The sequence below is a fragment of the Elephantulus edwardii genome, unplaced genomic scaffold, assembly GCF_000299155.1.
Source record: "Elephantulus edwardii isolate Elephantulus edwardi_28Jun2011 unplaced genomic scaffold, EleEdw1.0 scaffold00039, whole genome shotgun sequence".
In the NCBI taxonomy this organism is placed as follows: Eukaryota; Metazoa; Chordata; class Mammalia; order Macroscelidea; family Macroscelididae; genus Elephantulus; species Elephantulus edwardii.
In genome coordinates this window covers 21248858-21268973 of record NW_006399789.1, presented here as the reverse complement: position 1 = coordinate 21268973, position 20116 = coordinate 21248858, and the positions used below count along the sequence as shown (strand labels likewise).

Sequence of the window (20116 nt, the reverse complement as noted above, 5' to 3'; positions counted from 1 at the left end):
CAACATATTGGAAGGTAGAAAATAAGGAAGCAAAGCTATTAAAATTTGGAGGTGAAACTATTTTCAACCAAGGATTTCATAAACAGCTAAACTATCATTCTTTTTAGAATAAAAAATTTTATCAAACAAGCAATTTCTCATACACACCTTTAAGGAAGCAAGTAGAGGATATACTCCATCAAAACTGAAAGTAAATCAAGTTAGAGGAAGCTAAACTGTTCCAGCAGTAGCTAGTGAATATAGAAACTACACAAACGGGAGCTTCCAGAGTGAGCTAAGTGGAAGTCTCTAAATAGCACCTTTATAGAAGCTCTCAGTAGCAACAGACTCAGAGCAGAACAAAAGAAAGGAGGGTTCTAGGAGGAATAATTGGGATTAGATGGAAATAATAGAAGAGAGAAATTTCCTAACAATATGTACTCAGTGGAAAATTAAATTGATTTAAATAAAAATACAGCTGTTGAGTGCACTTCAAGACTTGACAGAGGGTTGAAGAAAACTGCACAGTAGTTTAATAAGGCCATCATTACAGAAAAAAAATGGTACTGCAAAGATGGAATTAGAACCACAATACACCTCTTAGTTCACCTGTGAAAGATATCATAACAATTAAAATATAAGTGCTTGGCTATAATCTACCATAACCTGAGGAAATGAGGAAGAGAAAGTAAGAATATAAAGGAATTTGAGCTCCCTTACCATATTCGGAAATTTTGGCCTATTATCTAAAGTTGACATCTTGAACAATAGTAATTTTATTTAGCAATACAAATATCAGAAAGTTATCATTGTTGTTAGATCAATTATAACTTACGGAGTCTCAGTGAACAACAGATCTGAAACTTGCCCTTTCCTAAGCATACTGATAATTTCTGACACGCTCAAGCCGACTGTTAGAGTCACTGTGTCAGTCCATCTTGTTGAGGGTTTTCCTCTCATCCTCCGACCCTCCACCTTTCCCAGAATCATGACTTCTTCCAAGAAATTACTTCTGTAGGGAATGTGGTGAAAGCTGGGGAATCAACAAATATACAAGGGTGTATGCGAATTTTTGGCTCTAAGTCCTTTATTACTATTTTACTTTGGTAAAAATGAAAATTATTTTTTTAACTAAAATTAATAAAAGACAACTCAGAATACTATAATCCTAATTAATTTTCTGCTTCACTAGTCATCTATTATAGAACATACAGGTATTGCCTTTCTTATATAACTTTCTGCTTTTGTGATCCCAGTCTTCTGCTTATAGCAAATATTAATATTTCATATATTAAGCAAAAAACTGTACTTCCAAATTTTGGGAGGCTATATAGTCAGTCAAAAAGGGTTTAGAACTTTTTAACACTTCTATAATTTTACAAAGAGAAGAAAGAATTCTCCATACAGCAATGCAGATAGATGTGTCAGAATCAAAGAAACTGGCTGAGGACAGGGCAGGCTTCAGAGCTGTTATTTATAGGGTCGCTATGAGTTTCAGGCAACTTAAGTGTACATAACAACAATAACAACACATTAAAATATGTTATTAGATATCATTAAATTGATTTTTAATTCATGATGATCTGACATGCTAAACAGAACCCTCTCATAAGGTGTTCTAGGCTGTAATCATACAGGAACAGGTAGCCAGATATTTGTCTTTAGAATCACAGTGTTGATTTCAAACAGTCAACATTTGGTTACCAGCTAAATGCTTACCACAGTGCCAGCAGCACATTTTCTGTCAAAATAATATTTAAAAGTTTTAAAAGGCATAGTAAGTTGCCTTTAGAAGAAAACATTAAATAGCTAACCCAATTTTTATTGGGAAGCATTGCACATTATCCTTGTTAAAATAAAGTTAATTTATTCTTCTCATGAAACGCACATCCATCTTGATTTTGTCCCAGTCTCAGATTGCTATTTTTACCTATTATCCAAAGGGAGATATTTTAAAATAAATTTTTACATAGATGGTGAGGCTCAGCAAGGTTTCAGAATGTTAACACATATTTTGACCAAGAGTTACCAGGAACCAATATTTCACTTAAATACTACAGAATCACTGTACCAGAAGGAATTGGCTAACACAGGAAATTTTCATGAAACAATGATGAGCAAGGTGATGAAGGAGGAAGTTTAAGTTGCTCTGAAAGAACTGGCAAAAACCAAAGCCCCAGGGGTTGACAGCATACCAATTGACATATTTCAACAAACAGACACTCCCTGGAAGTGTTCACTAAGTTGTGCCAAGAAATCTGGAGGGCAGCTACCTGGCCAAGAGACTGGAAGAGATCGATATTTGTTCCCAGTCTAAAGAAAGATGAAACGACAGAGTGTGGAAATTATCAAACAATATCATTAATATCACATGCAAGCAAGATTCTTCTGAAGAATATTAAAAATGACTGGAACAACACAACAGTGAACTGCCAGATATGCAGACTGAGTTTAGAAGAGGCTGTGGTACTAGGGATATTATACCTAATATTAGATTGATCTTGGCAGAAAGCAGAGAATACCAGAGGAATGTCTATCTGTGTTTCATTGACTATGCAAAGGCTTTTGACTGTGTGGATCACAACAAGCTGTGGCTGACTCTGAGAAGAATGGGAATCCCAGAACATTTGATTGTGCTAATGTGAAACCTAAATTTGGACCAAGAGGCAGTGAAAAAAGCAAGAAGACACTGCATGGTTCAAAATCAGGAAGGGTCTCCACCAGAGATGTAGTCTGTCTCCATACCTTTTCAATCTGTATACAGAACAGATCATCTGTGATGCTGGGCTGTGCAAGGAGGAAAGTGGCATCAGGATTGGAGGAAATGGCATGACCCTACTTGCTGAAACTGAGGAGGATCTGGAGCACTTGCTGTAGAAGTTCAAGGACTGCAGCCTTTGATATAGATTAAATCAGGAAAACAAAGATTCTCACCACGGGCCAATTGGAAGCATCATTATGGATCATGAAGAGATTGAGATTGTTAACAGTTTTAGTTTGCTTGGTTCCACAATCAACATTCTTGGTTCAAGCAGCCAGGAAATTTAGAGACGAATTGCATTGGGAAAGTCAGCTGTCAGAGACCTCTCCAGAGTACTGAAGAGCAATGACGTCAGGCTGGAGACTAAGGTGTGCCTGATCTGGGCCATAGTCTTTGCAATTTCATGCTATGTGTCAGAGAGCTGGACAGTGACTAGGAATGATAGAAAGAAAATTAATGCCTTTGAGCTGTGGTGCTGGAGAAGAGTGTTGAATATACTATGGACTGCTAGGAGAACAAACATGTTTATCCTAGAGAAGATGAAACTTGTCTGCTCCTTGGAGGCAAGGATTCTGAAGCTTTATCTACCATACTTCGCCAGTCCTTCGAGAGGAACATCACGCTTGGGGGAGTGGAGGGACAACATAGGCGAGGACGACCCTCAATGTGATGGGTCGATTTAATGACTGGGGTAATGGGTATAGGTGTGTCAGAGACAGTGAAGTTGACCCAGGATAGAACAGGGTTTAGGGCTCTTGTACACAGGGTCACTATGAGTCGCAAGCAACAGGCGGCATATAACAACAACTACTACTACATTTTTTTAGATAGAGTCTACATTTTCACATTCACAGTATAATAAATGCTGGTTCTAGGACTAGAATATATTATATTCTGTCTTCTATCTATTTTCTGTCTATGTTCTCTTCAACAAATCAGTATTTTACAATTTCTAGCAGTTTTCAATTAACACAGTTAACACTCCTGCTGCAGTCAAGAAGGAAGGAATGAATACATTGCACTGTAAAAGTCTGTAGTTAAGGACCTCTCCAAATTGTTGAGGAGTAACAATGTCAGTTTGAGCACTAAGGTGAGTGATTCAGGTACCAACCACTTGGTATTTATCTGATAGCTGGACAATGAATAAGGATGGCAGAAAAAGAATTGATCTCTTTGAGCTCTGCTTTGGAGAAGAGCACTGAACATCCCATGGGTAGCCAAGAGAACGAAATGGTCTTTGGAGGCAAGACTGATCAGGCTTCACCTCACATACTTTGGACATGTTTCTAGGAGGGGATAGTGCTTGGAGAAGGACTTGATGCTAGAAAGGGTGGAGGGTCAGAGAAAAAGAAGATCCTTGACCAGATGGATTGATGAGGTGACTGCTGTAATGGGCTCTTGTGCGTCAGGAATTGTGAGGATGGTGCAGGATGCAACAGGGTTCAGATCTTTTGTTCATCGGGTCACTATGAGTCATACTTGACTCAATGACACAAAACAACAACACAACAGGCCGTTTCATCTTCTTCATCTTGTCTTTTGCCCAAAGGTTTATTTAAAACCTCCTGTCCTCTACTCAATTTTTTTTTTTTTCATTTAAAAATGGAAGGACTGGAGCTTTGCGGGGTTTAGACTATGCCTGAAAGTAAAGTCTAATGTTAGGTAGCTTAGTAATGTACCCTTGACTTCAAGGTAAGTTAAAATCTTCAGTTTAAAAAAGAATAATAAAAAGTATAAAACAATACCATAATTGATTCTAATCTACTTTATATATAAACAATAGACTATGATATGAAAGAAATCTCCCAATGATAAAAATAGAGTATATCCAGAAAGCATCCTCAAATCCATCCCAGAGAGTATCTGTCCTCAAAAGGCATAAAATAAGAATTTATGCTGAAAATAACTCTAAGAGAGTAAAGATCATAAATAATAAAAATTTAGACTTGATTTTAAGAGAGTAAAAAATGAAAACCTGCTGAAGCGCCAGCTATGAGTTGATTCTAACTTAATGGCAATGAAAGTCTTTACATGACTCTCTTCATCCTTTAAGTTTTAGTTTAAATTTCAATTTCACAGAGAAGACTTTATTTTACTTTTTCATATTTTTTAAATTTTAATAATTTTAATGAACATTTACAGAGATTTTGGATTTCCATTCGTTCATTATTGCACTTTTCTCCCTGCCCAGCCCTTTCCCCCCACCCCATTTGCTCCTCTCTGAAAAAGTAAAAGAAAAACTCTTTATTTGGTATAAAATCCCCCCACATCCCTCCCACCGCCCCAGGTACACTCCACTATGGACCCTTAATTCTGGACTCTTGTGATAACTATAATACCTTATCATATATCACTTTTTAAATCCAAACCCCTTAATTGTTATGATAATTTATCTCATGTCCTTAGAGTGTAGCTTTGTCTTTTTTATTTTTTTATTATTATTAATTTTAATGAAAATTTACAGAAACTTTGGCTTTCCATTCATTCATTCATTGTTGCACTTTTCTCCCTGCCTACCCCTCCCCCCTCCACTCTTCTCTTTGAAAAGTAAAAGAAAAATTTCTTCATTGTTTTACAATCCCTCCCACCGGGTCCACTCCACTATGCAGCCTTTGTTTTGGTCTCCTGTCATGAGAATAATACCTAATCACATATCCTTTTAAAGAGTTTTCTCCCTCATGTTTCAATGCAGTATACATTATTTATCCCATCTTTGTCAGTCTCCCCTCAACCCCGATGTCAGTCCTGTTTTACAACAGTGGCACTATGTAGTATTTGTCCTTCTGTGGCTAAGATATTTCACTTAGTATAATGTCCTCCAGGGTCACCCATTTTGTGTAATATTTCATTAGTTCCTTGTTTGTCAATGCCACATAGTATTCCATTATGTGAATATACCACAGCTTCTCTATCCATTCGTTTGTTGATGGGAACTTAGGTTGTTTTCAACTCTTTGCTATTGTGAACAAAGCCATGATAAACATGGGTGTGCATATATCTGCTTGGGTGGCAGTTACGGTCTCTTTGGGGTATATTACCAATAGAGGAATTGCTGGGTCAAATGTTATCTCTATTTGCAACTTTTTGAGAAAGTGCCATACAGCCTTCATAGTGGTTGCACCATTTTACATTCCCACCAACAGTGAAAAAAGGGTTCCAGTTTCTCCACAACCTCGTCAGCATTTTTTGCTTGCTGTTCTGTTAAATTTTTCTATTTTTACTGGGGTTAGATGATATCTCATAATTGTTTTGATTTGCATCTCTCTTAGAGCTAGGAATTTTGAACATTTCTTCATGTGTTTGTTGGCCAGCTGAATGTCTTCTGTTCATACCCTATGCCCATTTTTCAATTGGATTGTTTTCCTTTATCTTGTTGTGGTGGGCTTTGTCTTTTTTGTAAACATGTAGAGCATCTGACAATGACATAAAAAAAATTAACACATTTTAAAAAAGGAAAACACTCTTAATTACCTGTAATGATTGAAAAATCAATTATCAACTTAGACTGTATCTTTTTTTAGGTAGCTAGTAATACTAACGTGGAGTCTAATATTTTCTAGGGCCTCATATCTTTATAGTATTAGAAAATAGTCACTTCTTGAATGGAAAGATAGTTGGGTTTGTTTGGGGTTTTTTAAATGTAATTATACCAATTTCTGATTAAATATTGTGTGAATCAAACCTACTCAAAGTTTCTCATTATTTTCTTTTATTATGGCATAAATGATCAACAATGTTAATGAAAATAGAGATAAGTCTTGTTTCTTATCTCTAGATAGGAAGGAAGAACTTAGGGGAGACGGATTGAATGACTGCAGCAATGGGCTCTAGCACATCAGGGACGATGAGGATGGGGTGAATAGGACAGGGGTCTGCTTGATTGTTCATAGGGTTGACCTATATGAGTCATACTTGACTCGCAGCACATAACACCACCACCAGGGTTTTATTATTGATTTTATTACTTAGAAAGGTCTTTTTTTCTTAAAAACAACACTAAGAGATAAACAAAAGAGCTTCATAATCTCCTTTCATAGAAATGCAGGGTTTAAATGTCTGACCCAAGGTCATTGCCTATTTTCAATTTTTATGCCATATTCTTGAAGAGCATCATCAACATATTTTTGAGGACTAAGGTGTCTCTAATTCAGGCTATAATATTTCTGATTACTTGCTATGCATCTGACAGCTGGGCAATGAATAAGAAAAATAATTGACACCTTTGAGCTGTGGTGTTGGGGAAGAGCACTGACCATCAATAGACGGCCAGGAGAACAAATGGTTATATCTGAGAGAGGATGCAGCTGGAGTGCTCTTTGGAGGCAACAATGATGAGGCTTGGCCTCAAAAACTTCTAGTATATTGCTAGGCAGGCCTATTCTTTGGAGAAGAAAATGATCCTGGGGAGGGTGGAGGTTCAGAATAGGAGAAGACCCTCAACCAGGTGGATTGACACAGTGACCACACAGAGGGCTCCTGTGTGTAAGGAAGTGTGAGATGGTGCAGGATAGAGCATGTTTCAGATCTTTGGTTCATAGGATCTCTATGAGTCTTACTTGACTCGACAGCACCTAACAACAACAACAACACTTCAAGCCTTTTGTTCCTCTGAGGTAACAATAATTTTTCTATTTAGCAAGATTTTAAAATGCTAATAATTTTATGGGGATTGCATATTAAAATTCACTTACATGTGCATTAATATATCACTTTCTAGAGGTTATAAGGAACTTCCAACTAAGAAGATTTATGACCAGTGACTTGTGGTTTATGCTTTGAAGAAGGAAAAAACCATCACAAGAATAAAAGTAATAAACAAAAAATGCATACAAATGAAACTGTATTCTTACATCTTCTTTTGGCCATTTTTAATCAGATACGCTTTGTTCTAAAAAACCCGCAAAATTCCAAAATCCTTCATTTCTGATTGACTTGGTAGTGATATAGACTACTCACTATAAGATACTAACTACATTATGCTATCAATATACTTGGGTAGAGATAGCAATAAATCAGTATTTTAATCTGTCTGTCCCAAATAATCAAAGCACTTTGCATTTGGATATTTAGGTATTTCAGTATAGATATGTACTCATGTATGTAAACATATGTGTGTGTGTGTGTGTGCGTATAGTTTCACTTTACCCTTTCAACAAATATGTAGTTTACTTATTTATAAATGAGGTAAATGAGGCACCTGTATCTCAGCAAGATTTGCAAAAGATTCAGAGGCAATGTCTCATTCTTCAGACTTTAAAACTGTCAATGCTCATGTTCATAAAGTATTATTTTTCATGAGTACTTACATTTCATCACACCTTGGATTTCATAAACAGGCTTGAGAACCAAAGAGCCGTAGAAACCTTCTGGGAATGGATTTATGGAATCCCACTTATTTGAAAAATCAGTAAGTTTCACAGTTCGAGTTCTGTTCTTAGGGATCTTCCATTCAACAATCTCCTTTAGGGTATAAATATGTTCATCGTCACACTCATAAAATTCTCCTTCTTGTGACAAAGGCAAAGTAAAGGAGTGATTTTGGTGATTCCTTATGACACCACAGTTCACCATCATTTCTCCATTGATATTTTCAACTGAATTCAGTACAATTCGTTCACCCTGTTTTATGATGAGATTTCCTAGTTTTATATCTTTCTGATGATAGAAACAAGGGTGTCCTAGTCTACTTGGTCCAATATGAATTGTTTTTGTAATTTCTTCCATTGTAAGATATGGAGTTTTATCAGCCACAATCTTGAAAAGACCTAAGAACAGAATTAGGTCAATTAGAGTGAGTTCTTACAAACAAAGTTCTCATCATTTCATTACAATGAAACATAAAATAAGTATTATATACATTTTTAAATACTATAACATTTATTTTAAAAGCAAGAGGCAAGTCTTGAAATCCTGACTAATCCTCTTTGGAAATATATTATCTGTACATTATTGATCATCAAATGATGTTATTTCAATTGAATCAATTGGAAAATATATTCAAATAGAAAAAAAAGACTTGTTCAAATCTAAATGAGATACTGCTTTGTCCAAATGACCTGTGTGATCACGAGCAAGACATTTAATCTCATAAGACATTTTTTAAATGAGAAAATTGGCTTAAGTCAATGTTTCCATGAATGTACTATCTGAGAATACCAAAATAAATCCATACTTGTTCCAGAAGGTGAAACTGATAATTGGACATTAGACAAAAAATATGGGTAATGACTTCAGAATATAATTGACTTCACTAAGTGCAACAATGAATGAGTGGAAGCCCAAAATCTCTGTAAATGTTTATGAAAATTAATAAAATATAATTATAGAAAAAAAAGAATATAATTGACTTCACTAAATAGTACATGTAAAAAATGGTGAATTGGCAAGTGCAATGTTATCTATACTTTTATAACAATAAAAACTAATGAAAAGAAATCAAACAGTGTAGCCGGAACTATATATGTTACTAGATGCACAGCATTGTGAATATTATTAATGTTATTGCTTTGGATACTTTAAAATGATTAAAATTATAAATTTTAGCTTGTGTCTATTTTAACATATTGTGAAATTTATTGGTCTAATTAATTTTAGATTTCTCAAAATATTAGATGCACAGTGGCTCTCAAGAGAGGAATATAAAATGAAAAGTTTCCCAAGTTTCTTTGATCATAAATACTGGAGAAACAGCTTTTAATATATCACAACATAATATATCAAAGTTTGATACGCTCCACACAACTCTCATAGGAAAACATTGAGTTAGACAGTTTTTTTGGGTCAAAATATTCTCAATTTAAATGCCCTTCTATCTTTTCATTGCATCTTTCATTTTTTCCATAGTTAGAATAACTTTGCAATTCATTTCTTCTTCATCAGAATAATCAGAAACAATGAATGATAACTCAGTTATAGATTTTTATGTTATAGATTTTTATGTATTAAGTGTTTTTACTCCTTGAATAGTTTTGTTGTTATTCTATGGGCCCATTATCTATCTTTGTGTCACTGTCATAAAGATATTCATTAATTTTTCATTTTTATCAATTAAAAATATAAGGATAAGGAAAAATAATTTTTTTAACTCTGAAGCAAATAAATAGTAACATATTAGCATAGTCTAATAAGTCAATCTCCAGCCCATAACATCAATACGCGTAGAATCCACAGAGTAGAATCCCTTAGAGTTTCTAGGACTGTAAATATTTACAGAAGCAGCCTGCCTTATTTTTCTCTTGCAGAATGGTTAGCGGGTTTGAAGCATTGATCTTTTGGCTAGCAGGTGAATGTTTAATGACTGCATCACTTGGGCTCTTTTGCAGAACAACCTAACTTAGAATGACCACTTATTATCTTATCCAAGGAATATAATCTAGTTGTTGTTTGTAGTTACCAAGTCAAACCAAAATCATTGAAATCCCATGTATGTAGATTAAAGCTGTTTCACAGGATTTTAAAGATCTTTCAGAAATTGATTGCCAGGTCTGTGTTTTAAGACACCTCTGGATGCGTTTGAACCACCAACTTTTGGGATGGTATTCAAGTACTTAATCATTCACTCTGCTCAGTGGCTCCATATTCCAACTTAATTCATCTACACTTTGCAAATCATTAAGTTTTGTGATTAGTTATGTTTTTAACAGAGGAATTTCTGTACTTTTAAATGTAGACTTCCTGAGAACATGCTGATGGCTCAAAGTGGCAAGGAAGGACTGAAGTTAGCATATGCGATCTATTCTTACATATCTCTATCAACTGAAGGGTGTCCATCCACAGCAAGGTGGGTTTGAACACAGTAGAAAAAAGGAAACATTTACTTTGTTACTTTGAAGAAATTTCCTTTTTTTTCTTATATCGTGTATCAGGAAAAATTCAACAAAACAGTAATCTCAAATTCTCCACAGTAAATAAATGCATGTGTGCATGTGCACACACACACACACACACACACACACACACACACAGACGCTCAAGTTTAATCTCATTTGTCAATGTGTGAAGATTTATTTCTAAGAGTCCACGATCATTATCAAGGTATAGGAAATTCAGCAGTCTTTGTGAAATAAGAGCTTTAAAAAAGAGCTACCTAGAAAATCATAAAAAGTAAAGATGTACAGCTTTATCTCTATCTAGTTATATTGATGACAAGTCACAGAGGAATTAATTCTGCATCTTCTTTCTCAGAAACTAGGGTTCACCTAAGGTAATAACAGACCAAAAATATCATGAAGTAAAAAAAGCCTGAAACCCTAAGGGCCACCATTATTTCAAGTTAATCACATTCTCTGGAGCTGTCTTGTTGGATGTCTGTACTGCAAGAAAAATGTCTCTAAGAATCTGTGTATTTTCCCTTAGAAGATGATGAAGTGCACGGTTTAGCATACTAAGTGGCATAATTTAGGGGGAAAATATCTCATTAACTTATCTCTTCTTATAAAACTACAACCAATCCAAAGTAACTCTCCTTATAAACAGTCATTTAATACCAAATGAACTAGGGAAAGTTTGTTGTTATTTGTTTAATATGCTGTCATAGGAAACTTCATTTTCACAATCAAGGAAGTTAAACCGAAGCTAGTGCCCCATTTGAGACCTAGCCAGCTGTAAATTTGACCAATGTTTACTTCATTCTTTTCATAAAGAGTATAATAGTTTACTGCAGGGGAAATATATTTTGTTATACATCCAGAGTTTTAAAAAGAAACCCAACACATTTCAGGAATCAAGTGATCACGGGAGTGTTTATAAAATAAACCAATATGTAATCTTCATAAAGTAAATTAAAAAGCAGATGGAAAATAGATTTCTATCACCACCCTTCCTGGATGGCTATTAGAATAAATTGTATCGCTATTTTTAAATTAGGGGAAATGGTTAACAATGAACATGTCACTAAGAAAGCAAAAACTGTAAGAAGATCCAATAAATCAAGCTGCTGAAAATAAGTATATAGGTGAATTTAGTCTTTTTTATCTTTTCCTTAATTATTAGGTTTGGTGGTAATGGCTTTTTTAAAAAAACCCATTTTTACAGATGAATTTAATTGTAACTTTAATAGTACCAGGCAAATTTGATTTAAAAGGGCACCATTTTGAATAATTTCTTATATAATCACTTATCCTCAAAATAATCTTCTCAGGACAAAAAGACAAATATTATGATCTGGTTGATTGAAATGGTCAATTTTTTACTAGTAGTAATGACTCTAGAATCTTTGATTGGAGCTTTGGGTTCCATGTCTTGTGATCTTTCCACCAAGCCAGGCTGCATGTGTTACAGGGACATAGCTCACAACATCTTATTCCACTTCACAAACACTTACACAGATTCTTACAAGCTGACGCTCCTTCTGCACAAGTCAGCTTTCCCCCAAATACTCCACTCTGAAAAGAGCAAGAATAATTTCGTGGTTCACTGTGCAGAATATACCTATCATTTTTTCCCTATTCTTTCCCCTTCTTTCTCCCTCATTAATTCCCATTCAAATAGAGAATAAGTTTAAAATAGAACTCTACATTCCGTTATATATGAGTTAATGTAAATCACATAATATCATGTAGATTCCACAAAATTAATTTTTTTCCTAGTGTAAAGTTTAGTCTGAAGCTTTGGTGGAATAGCATTTTTCATTGTTAACCAAAAAAGCTGTGAACACCTGGTAGTTCCTAAAAAAGTATATATTTCCTCACTTTCTGAGGCAAGGAATATGAGAGTGACATTTACTTCCAAGGGGAGCTCAGGTGATATAGTCCGTTAGGAAAATCATTGTTAACCCAGAGAAGCATCTTTCCAAGCAGTTTGGACCCACCAGGGACTGTGTGGGAGAAATGAAAGATAAGCCATCTACTCCTGTGTGATTTACAGCCTCTGAAAACCTGCTGAAGGATTTTCTATGATTCAGTTCCGACTCTATAGCAGTGAAAGTTTACTTAACAAATCATGATGATTTCAATATTAACAGCTTAAATACATTCAGAATCACCATGTATAATTTCTTTTCTAAATTAGCAGTATATGGTAGCTCCTGTGAAAGGAACACACAGATATGTTTTGGAAAAAGTGCAGCCAGAGTGCTCCGTAGAGGTAAGGATGGTGAAACCTCATCTAACATTCTTTGGGCATGCTGCTAGGAGAGACTATTTCTTGGAAAAGGACATCGTTTTTTCTCTCATCAAGAGAAAAAGATCTTCAATGAGATAATTGACACAGTGACTATAGCAAACTTGGACAGGCTCTCCAATCTATGAGAGGAAATTTGAACGACAATGACCTGGCCAATTGACAAGAAGAGATCTATCCATTTGTTCCTATTCCCAAGAAAGGTGATCCAAGAGAATATGGAAATTATCAAACAATATTGTTAATATGGCATGCAAGCAAAATATTGCTGAAGATCATCCCAAAACAACCAGAACAGGACACTGACAGAGAATAAAAGAAGTGCAGGCTGGGTTTAGAAGAAACTGTGGCAGAAAATATCATTATTGAGATTATTTTTTATCTCAGGGATTCTGGCTGAAAGCAGAGAATATTAAAAAAAAGTCTTTTTGTGTTTTATTGAATAAAGACATTTGACTGTGTAAATCAAAACAAATTATGGCTAACATTGAGGACAGAGGTCATCATAGAACATTCAGTTTTGCTCATGAGACACCAGTATCTTGATCAAGAAGTTATTGCCTGAACAGAGAAAGATAAGACTACATAGTTTAAAATCAGAAAAAGTGTGTATCAGGGTGATATCCTTTCTCCCTATGTATTCAATCTGTATATTGAGCAAATCATGGGAGAAGTTGGACTATATAAAGAAGAATGTTCATTAGAATTGAAGGAAGACTTATCAACAACCTGCATTAGGCAGATGACACAACCTTGCTTGCTGAACGTAAGAAGGACTTGAAGCACTTGATGCAGAAGATCAAGACTACATAGCCTTAACAACAGAAATTCACACTACTGGATAGATAGGCAACATCATGATATATGGAGAGAAGACTGAAGCTGTCAACAACTTCATCTGACTTGAACCCATGATCTACACACCTTGTACTAGTAGTCAGGTGATCAGGAGACCTTCCTGCAGAAAGTCGAAAGAAGGACTTCCCTTAGAGCCAATATGTGGGACTTAGGTATGTTGCCTCCTAGACTGTGAGACTCATCTGTCAGGTTGTTGTATTGAAGAATTGATCTGCATATTGCTAATTACTTTGTTGCTTGGGTATCTATTTTTGCTTGTTTATTGTTGGTCTAACCAGTACAACATTTGTCTGTTAGTTTGTTGTTCTGAGGTAATTTTTACTGCGATGCTGAAAGCTGTGCCACTGATGTCTCAAATGGCAGAGGGTTCACCCACGGTGGACAGGTTTTAGTGGAGTTCCAGTGTAAAACAGCTTAGAAAGCAGAACTGGCCATCCGTTTCTGAAATAGCAGGCCTCTGGAAATACTATGAACAATAGAGGTGCACAGATAGATACAGTATTAGAGGTGGAGTGTTAGAAATCAATCAAAATGAAAAAAGACAGTTGTAGATATTCTTTAATAGTTGGAACATGGAATGAATGCACAGAATATGAATGTTGGAAAGCTAGAAGTTGTGCAAAATGAAATGGAACACGTGAATGTCAACATTCTAGGCATTAGTGAGATAAGATGGACTGACTTTGGCCACTTTGAATTAGATATACTTTGGACGTGTTGCTAGGAAGGGTTATTCCTTGGAGAGGGATATCATGCTTGGATAGGTAGAGGGACAGTGGAGAGGAAGACTTTCAATCAGGGGCATTGCTACAGTGACTGCAGCAATGAGCTTGAGTGTGTAAGAGATTATGAGGATGGCACAGGATAGAACAAGATTCAGATCTGTTATTCAGGGGAACACTTTGAGTTTTATTCACCTGAATGGCACGGAACACCAAGATGCCACCAGAGCTCCCAATAGGGAGTACACTGTCATAATTTTTTTTTTTTTTTTACTGTGGAGAGACTGGTAGGTAGGTTTGAACCAACATCTTTTTGGATGACTATCAAATGCCATATCCACAGCACCATCAGGGCTACTTCTAAGTCACTATAATTAAGAGTGTGTGAATATGGAAATAAGTCTCAAGTGACCTCTTTGAGTGGACTGCCATTAGGAGAATGTTTCAGATGGCTTTAAGGAGTTTGATCCATGTTTTGATAAATTGCTCAGAATTTAACTACTGTAATTTTATGCCCATAATGAGCCAGATTATAGGGGGAAATAAAAGATGCAAACACATTTAAATGCAAATGTTGTGTTGCTTGTAGTTATGCACAAGGTACACATTATACACAGTTGTTGAAGTTCCCTTGATCAAAAGAAACAGAAAAATGCCAAGGCATTTTTGAAACTGTGTTTTATTCATGGCCCTGAAAGGCAGTTGAAGCCAACTGAGGAAGGAGTATACCTTCCCTCTATTTTAATGATCTTAATTTTGCTAATGGGATGTTGGTAGAAAGAGTTTGGGAGCCATGTGGAGCTGATTGCGTTGTTCAGTACTGATGTTGCCTGCAAATTAAATGTACCTAAGTAGCCACCTGTTTATGCTTATGATTATGTAAAGCCCCATATGTTTCCCTCTCTACACACGGGAGGTAAATATTGAAAAAATTATTCTGGTGTGAAGGGTGAAAACAGCAGCAATTTTTCCATAACTGTCAACATATGCTGCGGTGTTTCCTTATAATGTCGTGCTTTGTCTGACGTTTTTTGCTGATTTTTACCACGCAGTGCTAAAAAAATAAAAATCTGTTACTCATCGTTATACAAAACAATTAAAAATCAGTTTACATTAAATTCAAATTAAGAAGAGATATAATTTTCCGATGTAACCATAAGCTTTAAATGGATTTTGGAGGTTGTGATTTAAATAGATTTTGATTTGCAAAATAAAGAACACTGAACTTAAAAGAACATTCCCTGCCCCCCTAAATTCACCAGCATATTAAAAGGAGCCTTTTCTTCCTCAGCATATCTTTCTGGTTCTGTATTACTAGGCAGCAAAACTAACTCTAAAAATGTAGATTTGAACCCCCACCTAAGATCAGCTAGGGAGCCCTCGTGGCATAATCCCTAACAAGTGACATTGCTAAGGCAAAACCCACACCTCTCCGGTAGCTGGAATCCAGCAGCAGCGCCTAGGGAGGGAGAGGGACAATCACCTCCATCTCCAGCCTCAAAAATCCCATAGGGGGTAAGATATGAGTCAATTCTGACTCGATGGCAATGACTAAAAGTGAAAATCAACAATAGGTTCTTCAACAACAACTTGGTGAATCTGACCCGGAAATCATTTTAGTGGACCCACCCAGGAGATTTGATCTGACAACTCTTTTTGTTGCTATGAGTCAGGATTGACCCATCCCTGATTTTCCAGAAACGGTAAATTATACAGGAAGTAACTGCTCGTTCCTTTCCTGCAGAGCAGCTGGTTGATTCAAACCACATGCCTTTGGGATTGAAGCAATGTCTTTCCACTAAGCCACCAGAACGCCCCGACCTGATACCTTGAAAGCAAGAATTCAGAACTGTTTTGACGAAGCTCCTCATCAAAGAAGCACTGAGGAGTGTAGGGACACCCGATGCAGGTTATGCCTATGGATCTTCAAAGATAGACCCAGAAGAGAGCTTTCCAGAAAGAACAGACTTAGATGTGCTAGTGTTAATCACTTTACACTAAAGATAAACATACTGGATTCTCCCCTGGATTTACAAGATAACCATCATTTGTATGATGCCAGCTTTTAGATGAAGAAACCAACAAACTGATGTGCTGTAATGAATTGTAGTATTCACCCAGTGCACATATAAACAGATAGATGAAAGACTGTACAAAACATGTATTAGCTAGCTAGTTGTTGTTGTTGTTCGGTTCTGTTAAGTATGAATCATAGTAAAACTATAAACAAAAGATCTAAACCTTGTTCTATCCTGTGCCATCCTCACACTTTCTATTAAAAAGCCCATTGTGGCATTCACTGTGTCAATCCACTTGGTTGAGGGTCTTCCTTTCCTTTGCCAACCCTCCACCCTTTCCAGCATCTTTTCCCTCCCCACGGAATATCCCCTCCTAGCAATATGCCTAAAGTATGTGAAATGAAGCTAGCTAGATATACACTTTAATAATTTACAAAATAAAAATAAGTATTAGTTGTAATCCCACTCTACTGAAACAATTACTTTAATATATTGTTATATTTTTCACTCAATTTTGATACTTGCATAGAGATAAATATTTTTAAGAATACTGAAGCATAACACATACATAGCTATATCACTTATGTTAAATTTAACATTGCACCACAATTAAGCTTTGTATTCTTAAATATTTTTCACAATTATTATTATTCTCAATGGCTGTGTAAAATACTCTAGAGAATATAACATAGTTAATTTTTTACATTACTGGACAATTAGGTTGATTCCTTCATTCTGCTAATATGAATAATTCTAAAGTGATTATTTGTTTAAAGTTTATTCTGATAAACTATGAATCCACTGAGTTAAGTACACAAACATCACAAAGACTTATTTTTCACCCTGTTCTATTATTTATAAGACATCTATTCTAATGCTAGACTAAATTCCTGAAATACAATTATATATATAGTAATGCATTTGATCAATGTCCAGAATCAAGAAATTAAATACCTGAGTAAAAATAAATAATTAGGACAATTTGGTTTCTTGTATATCAGCTCTTATGTTATAATGGAAGACCATGTTTCAGGCCTTGAACACTAATGAGCAAAGACTAGATGAGCTGTGGGCTGAAATAAAGATTACTGTCCATGAGGAATGCAAAAGGTCATTACAAAGACAGTGGAGTGAGAAGATTAAAATTGTTGTCAGAAGAGACTCTAAATATTGCACTAGACCATAAAGAAGCCAAAACAAAGAGGAGAAATCAGGAAGTTAAGGAGCTGAACAGAGGAGACAAAGTAAAGTATAACAAAATGTACAAAGAGCTAGAGTCAAAAAATCAAAAGGGATAAACTCAGAATTTAAGCTGAAGGAATGGAGGGAAAAAATTCAACACTTTGATTGCAATAGATTATGGAATGATCTAGGGTATCAAAAGAAGAAGGAAGGAGTACACAGAGTCACTATAGTGAAAAGAATTATCTGACACAGAAGAATTGTATGAAACAGCAAATGATCAAGAAGCAAAGGTGACAAAAGAGGAAATTCAGTTTCTCTAAAGGAGCTGGCAAAGAGGAAGGCCCCAGGATTTGATAGACCAATTGAGATATTTCAAATAAACAGATACAGCCCTGTATGTGCTCACAAAGTTGTGCAGAGAAAACCAGAGGACAGCTAACTAGCCAACAGACTGGATGAGATTCAGATTTATTCTCACTCCTCCCCCCCCCAAAAAAGGATGATTCAACAGAGTTGGAAATTATCAAACAGTATTTGGTCAAACATTCTTCTAGGTCGTATAGCTCTGCTGTGTCCACTTGCCATACAGAGGTAACTTATGATTGCTGTGAAGCTGAACACTGTGACACTGATGTGTCAAATGTGATAACAGTTACCCATGGTGGATGGTGTTTGGTGGAGCTCCCCGATTAAAACAAGCTTGGAAGCAGAAGTGGCGTCCACTTCCATGAATAGCTTGCTTCCAGAAACCCTATGAACCTGGAGAAAGGATGAAAGTCATGCAAGTGTCGAGGACTTTAGTTCATAGGGTTGCTATGAGTTGTCTATGACTCAACCGCACTTAACAACAACACATCACTAATATCACACAAAACTAAAATCTTGTTGAACAGTATCCAGAAATCACGGGAGCAGTACATCAATAGAGAAACCAGAAATATAAGCTGGGTTTAGAAGAGGTCGTGACACTAGGGACATCATTGTAAATAACAGATAGATCTGGGCTAAAAGCAAAGAGTACCAGAAGGATTTATAATTTTGTTTTGTTGACTATGCAAAGGTATTTGACTGCATGGATCACAACAAATTGTCGTTAACATTGAGAAGAATGGGCATCCCAGAACACTTGTGTTCATGTGAAACTTGGACCAGAAAACAGTCATCTCATTAGAGCAAAGAAACACTACATGATTCAAAATCAGTAAAAGACTGTTAGAGGTGTGTCCTTTCTCCATACTGTTTCAATGCATATGTGAAACAGATCATTTGGAAGTCTGGATTTTATGAAGAAGAATTTAGCTTTAGGATCAGAGGAAGATTCGTCAATAACCTGTGTTATGCAGACAATACAACATTGCTTGCCAAAATTGAGGTGGACCTGAAATGTTTGCTACAGAAAGTCAAAGTCTGCAGCCTTCAATATAGATTACCTCTGAACATCAAGAAAAGATCCTAACCACTGGGCCAACTGACAGTATCATGATAGAAAGAAAAAGGATCGGAGTTTTTAACAATCTCATATTGCTTAGATTCACAATCAACAGCCCTGGCACCAACAGTCTGGAAATCAAAAGACGAGTTACACTGGGAAAGTCTGCCATCAGGGACTTTTCCAGAGTTCTAAAGAGCAACAGTGTCAGTGTAGAGACGAAGGTGCATCTGATCCAGGCCATGTTCTTCACAATTACTTGCGATGCATCTGAGACACTGAGACAATGTTTAAGGAGGACAGAAAAAGAATTGATGCCTTTGAATTATGGTGCTGGAGAAGAGTATTGGACATAATGTGGACTGCCATAAGAACTAACAGGTCTGTTCTAGAGAAGATGAATTCAGCTTGCTCCTAAAGGCAAGGGTTTTGAAACTCTCTCATATGTTTGGAACACCTTTCCAGGGGAGACTAGTCCCTGGAGAAAGACATCATGCATGGAAGGGTGGAGGGTCACAGCAGGAGAAAAAGACCCTGAATGAGATAAAGTGACTGTGGCAATGGAGTCAGGTAGTGAGGGATGGTGACTTTGACTTACAATAGAGCAAGATTCAGGGCCATTGTTCATAGGGTCACTGCACAGAACAACCACCACCAAACGAAACACTGTCTGATCTTGAGTTGTTCTCACAATAGCCACTTTGCTGGAGTTCATCATTGCAGTTAATAAAATCAGTCCTTTTTTCTGAGTATCTTTTTCTCTCTCACCTCTGTGTTACCAAGCACAATATCTTTATTTGGAGACTGGTCTGTCCTGACAACATGTAATCCATGATATAGTTAGTCAATACTCTTTGTCAATAATTTAAATAATCCTACTTTCATATATATGTAATAATATATATTATAATATTCAGGAAGAGTGTAAACAGTCATTACAAAGACAGAAGAGGAAGAAAAGACCAAAATGGATGTCAGAAGAAACTCTGAAGATTGCACTGGAGAGTAGAGAAGCCAAAGCACAAGGAAGAATTCAAGATACTAA

At 36.0% G+C, this 20116-nt stretch overlaps 1 protein-coding gene across 1 annotated transcript in view; it reads right to left on the bottom strand.

Moving 5' to 3' along the window:
• THEMIS (thymocyte selection associated) overlaps window positions 1-20116 on the bottom strand; it is a 329386-nt gene that overhangs the window by 199677 nt on the left and 109593 nt on the right. The window contains exon 3 of the mRNA XM_006885033.1: window positions 8047-8505. Within this exon, the coding sequence (XP_006885095.1) occupies window positions 8047-8505 (459 nt within the window). The remainder of the gene's footprint in view (window positions 1-8046; window positions 8506-20116) is intronic.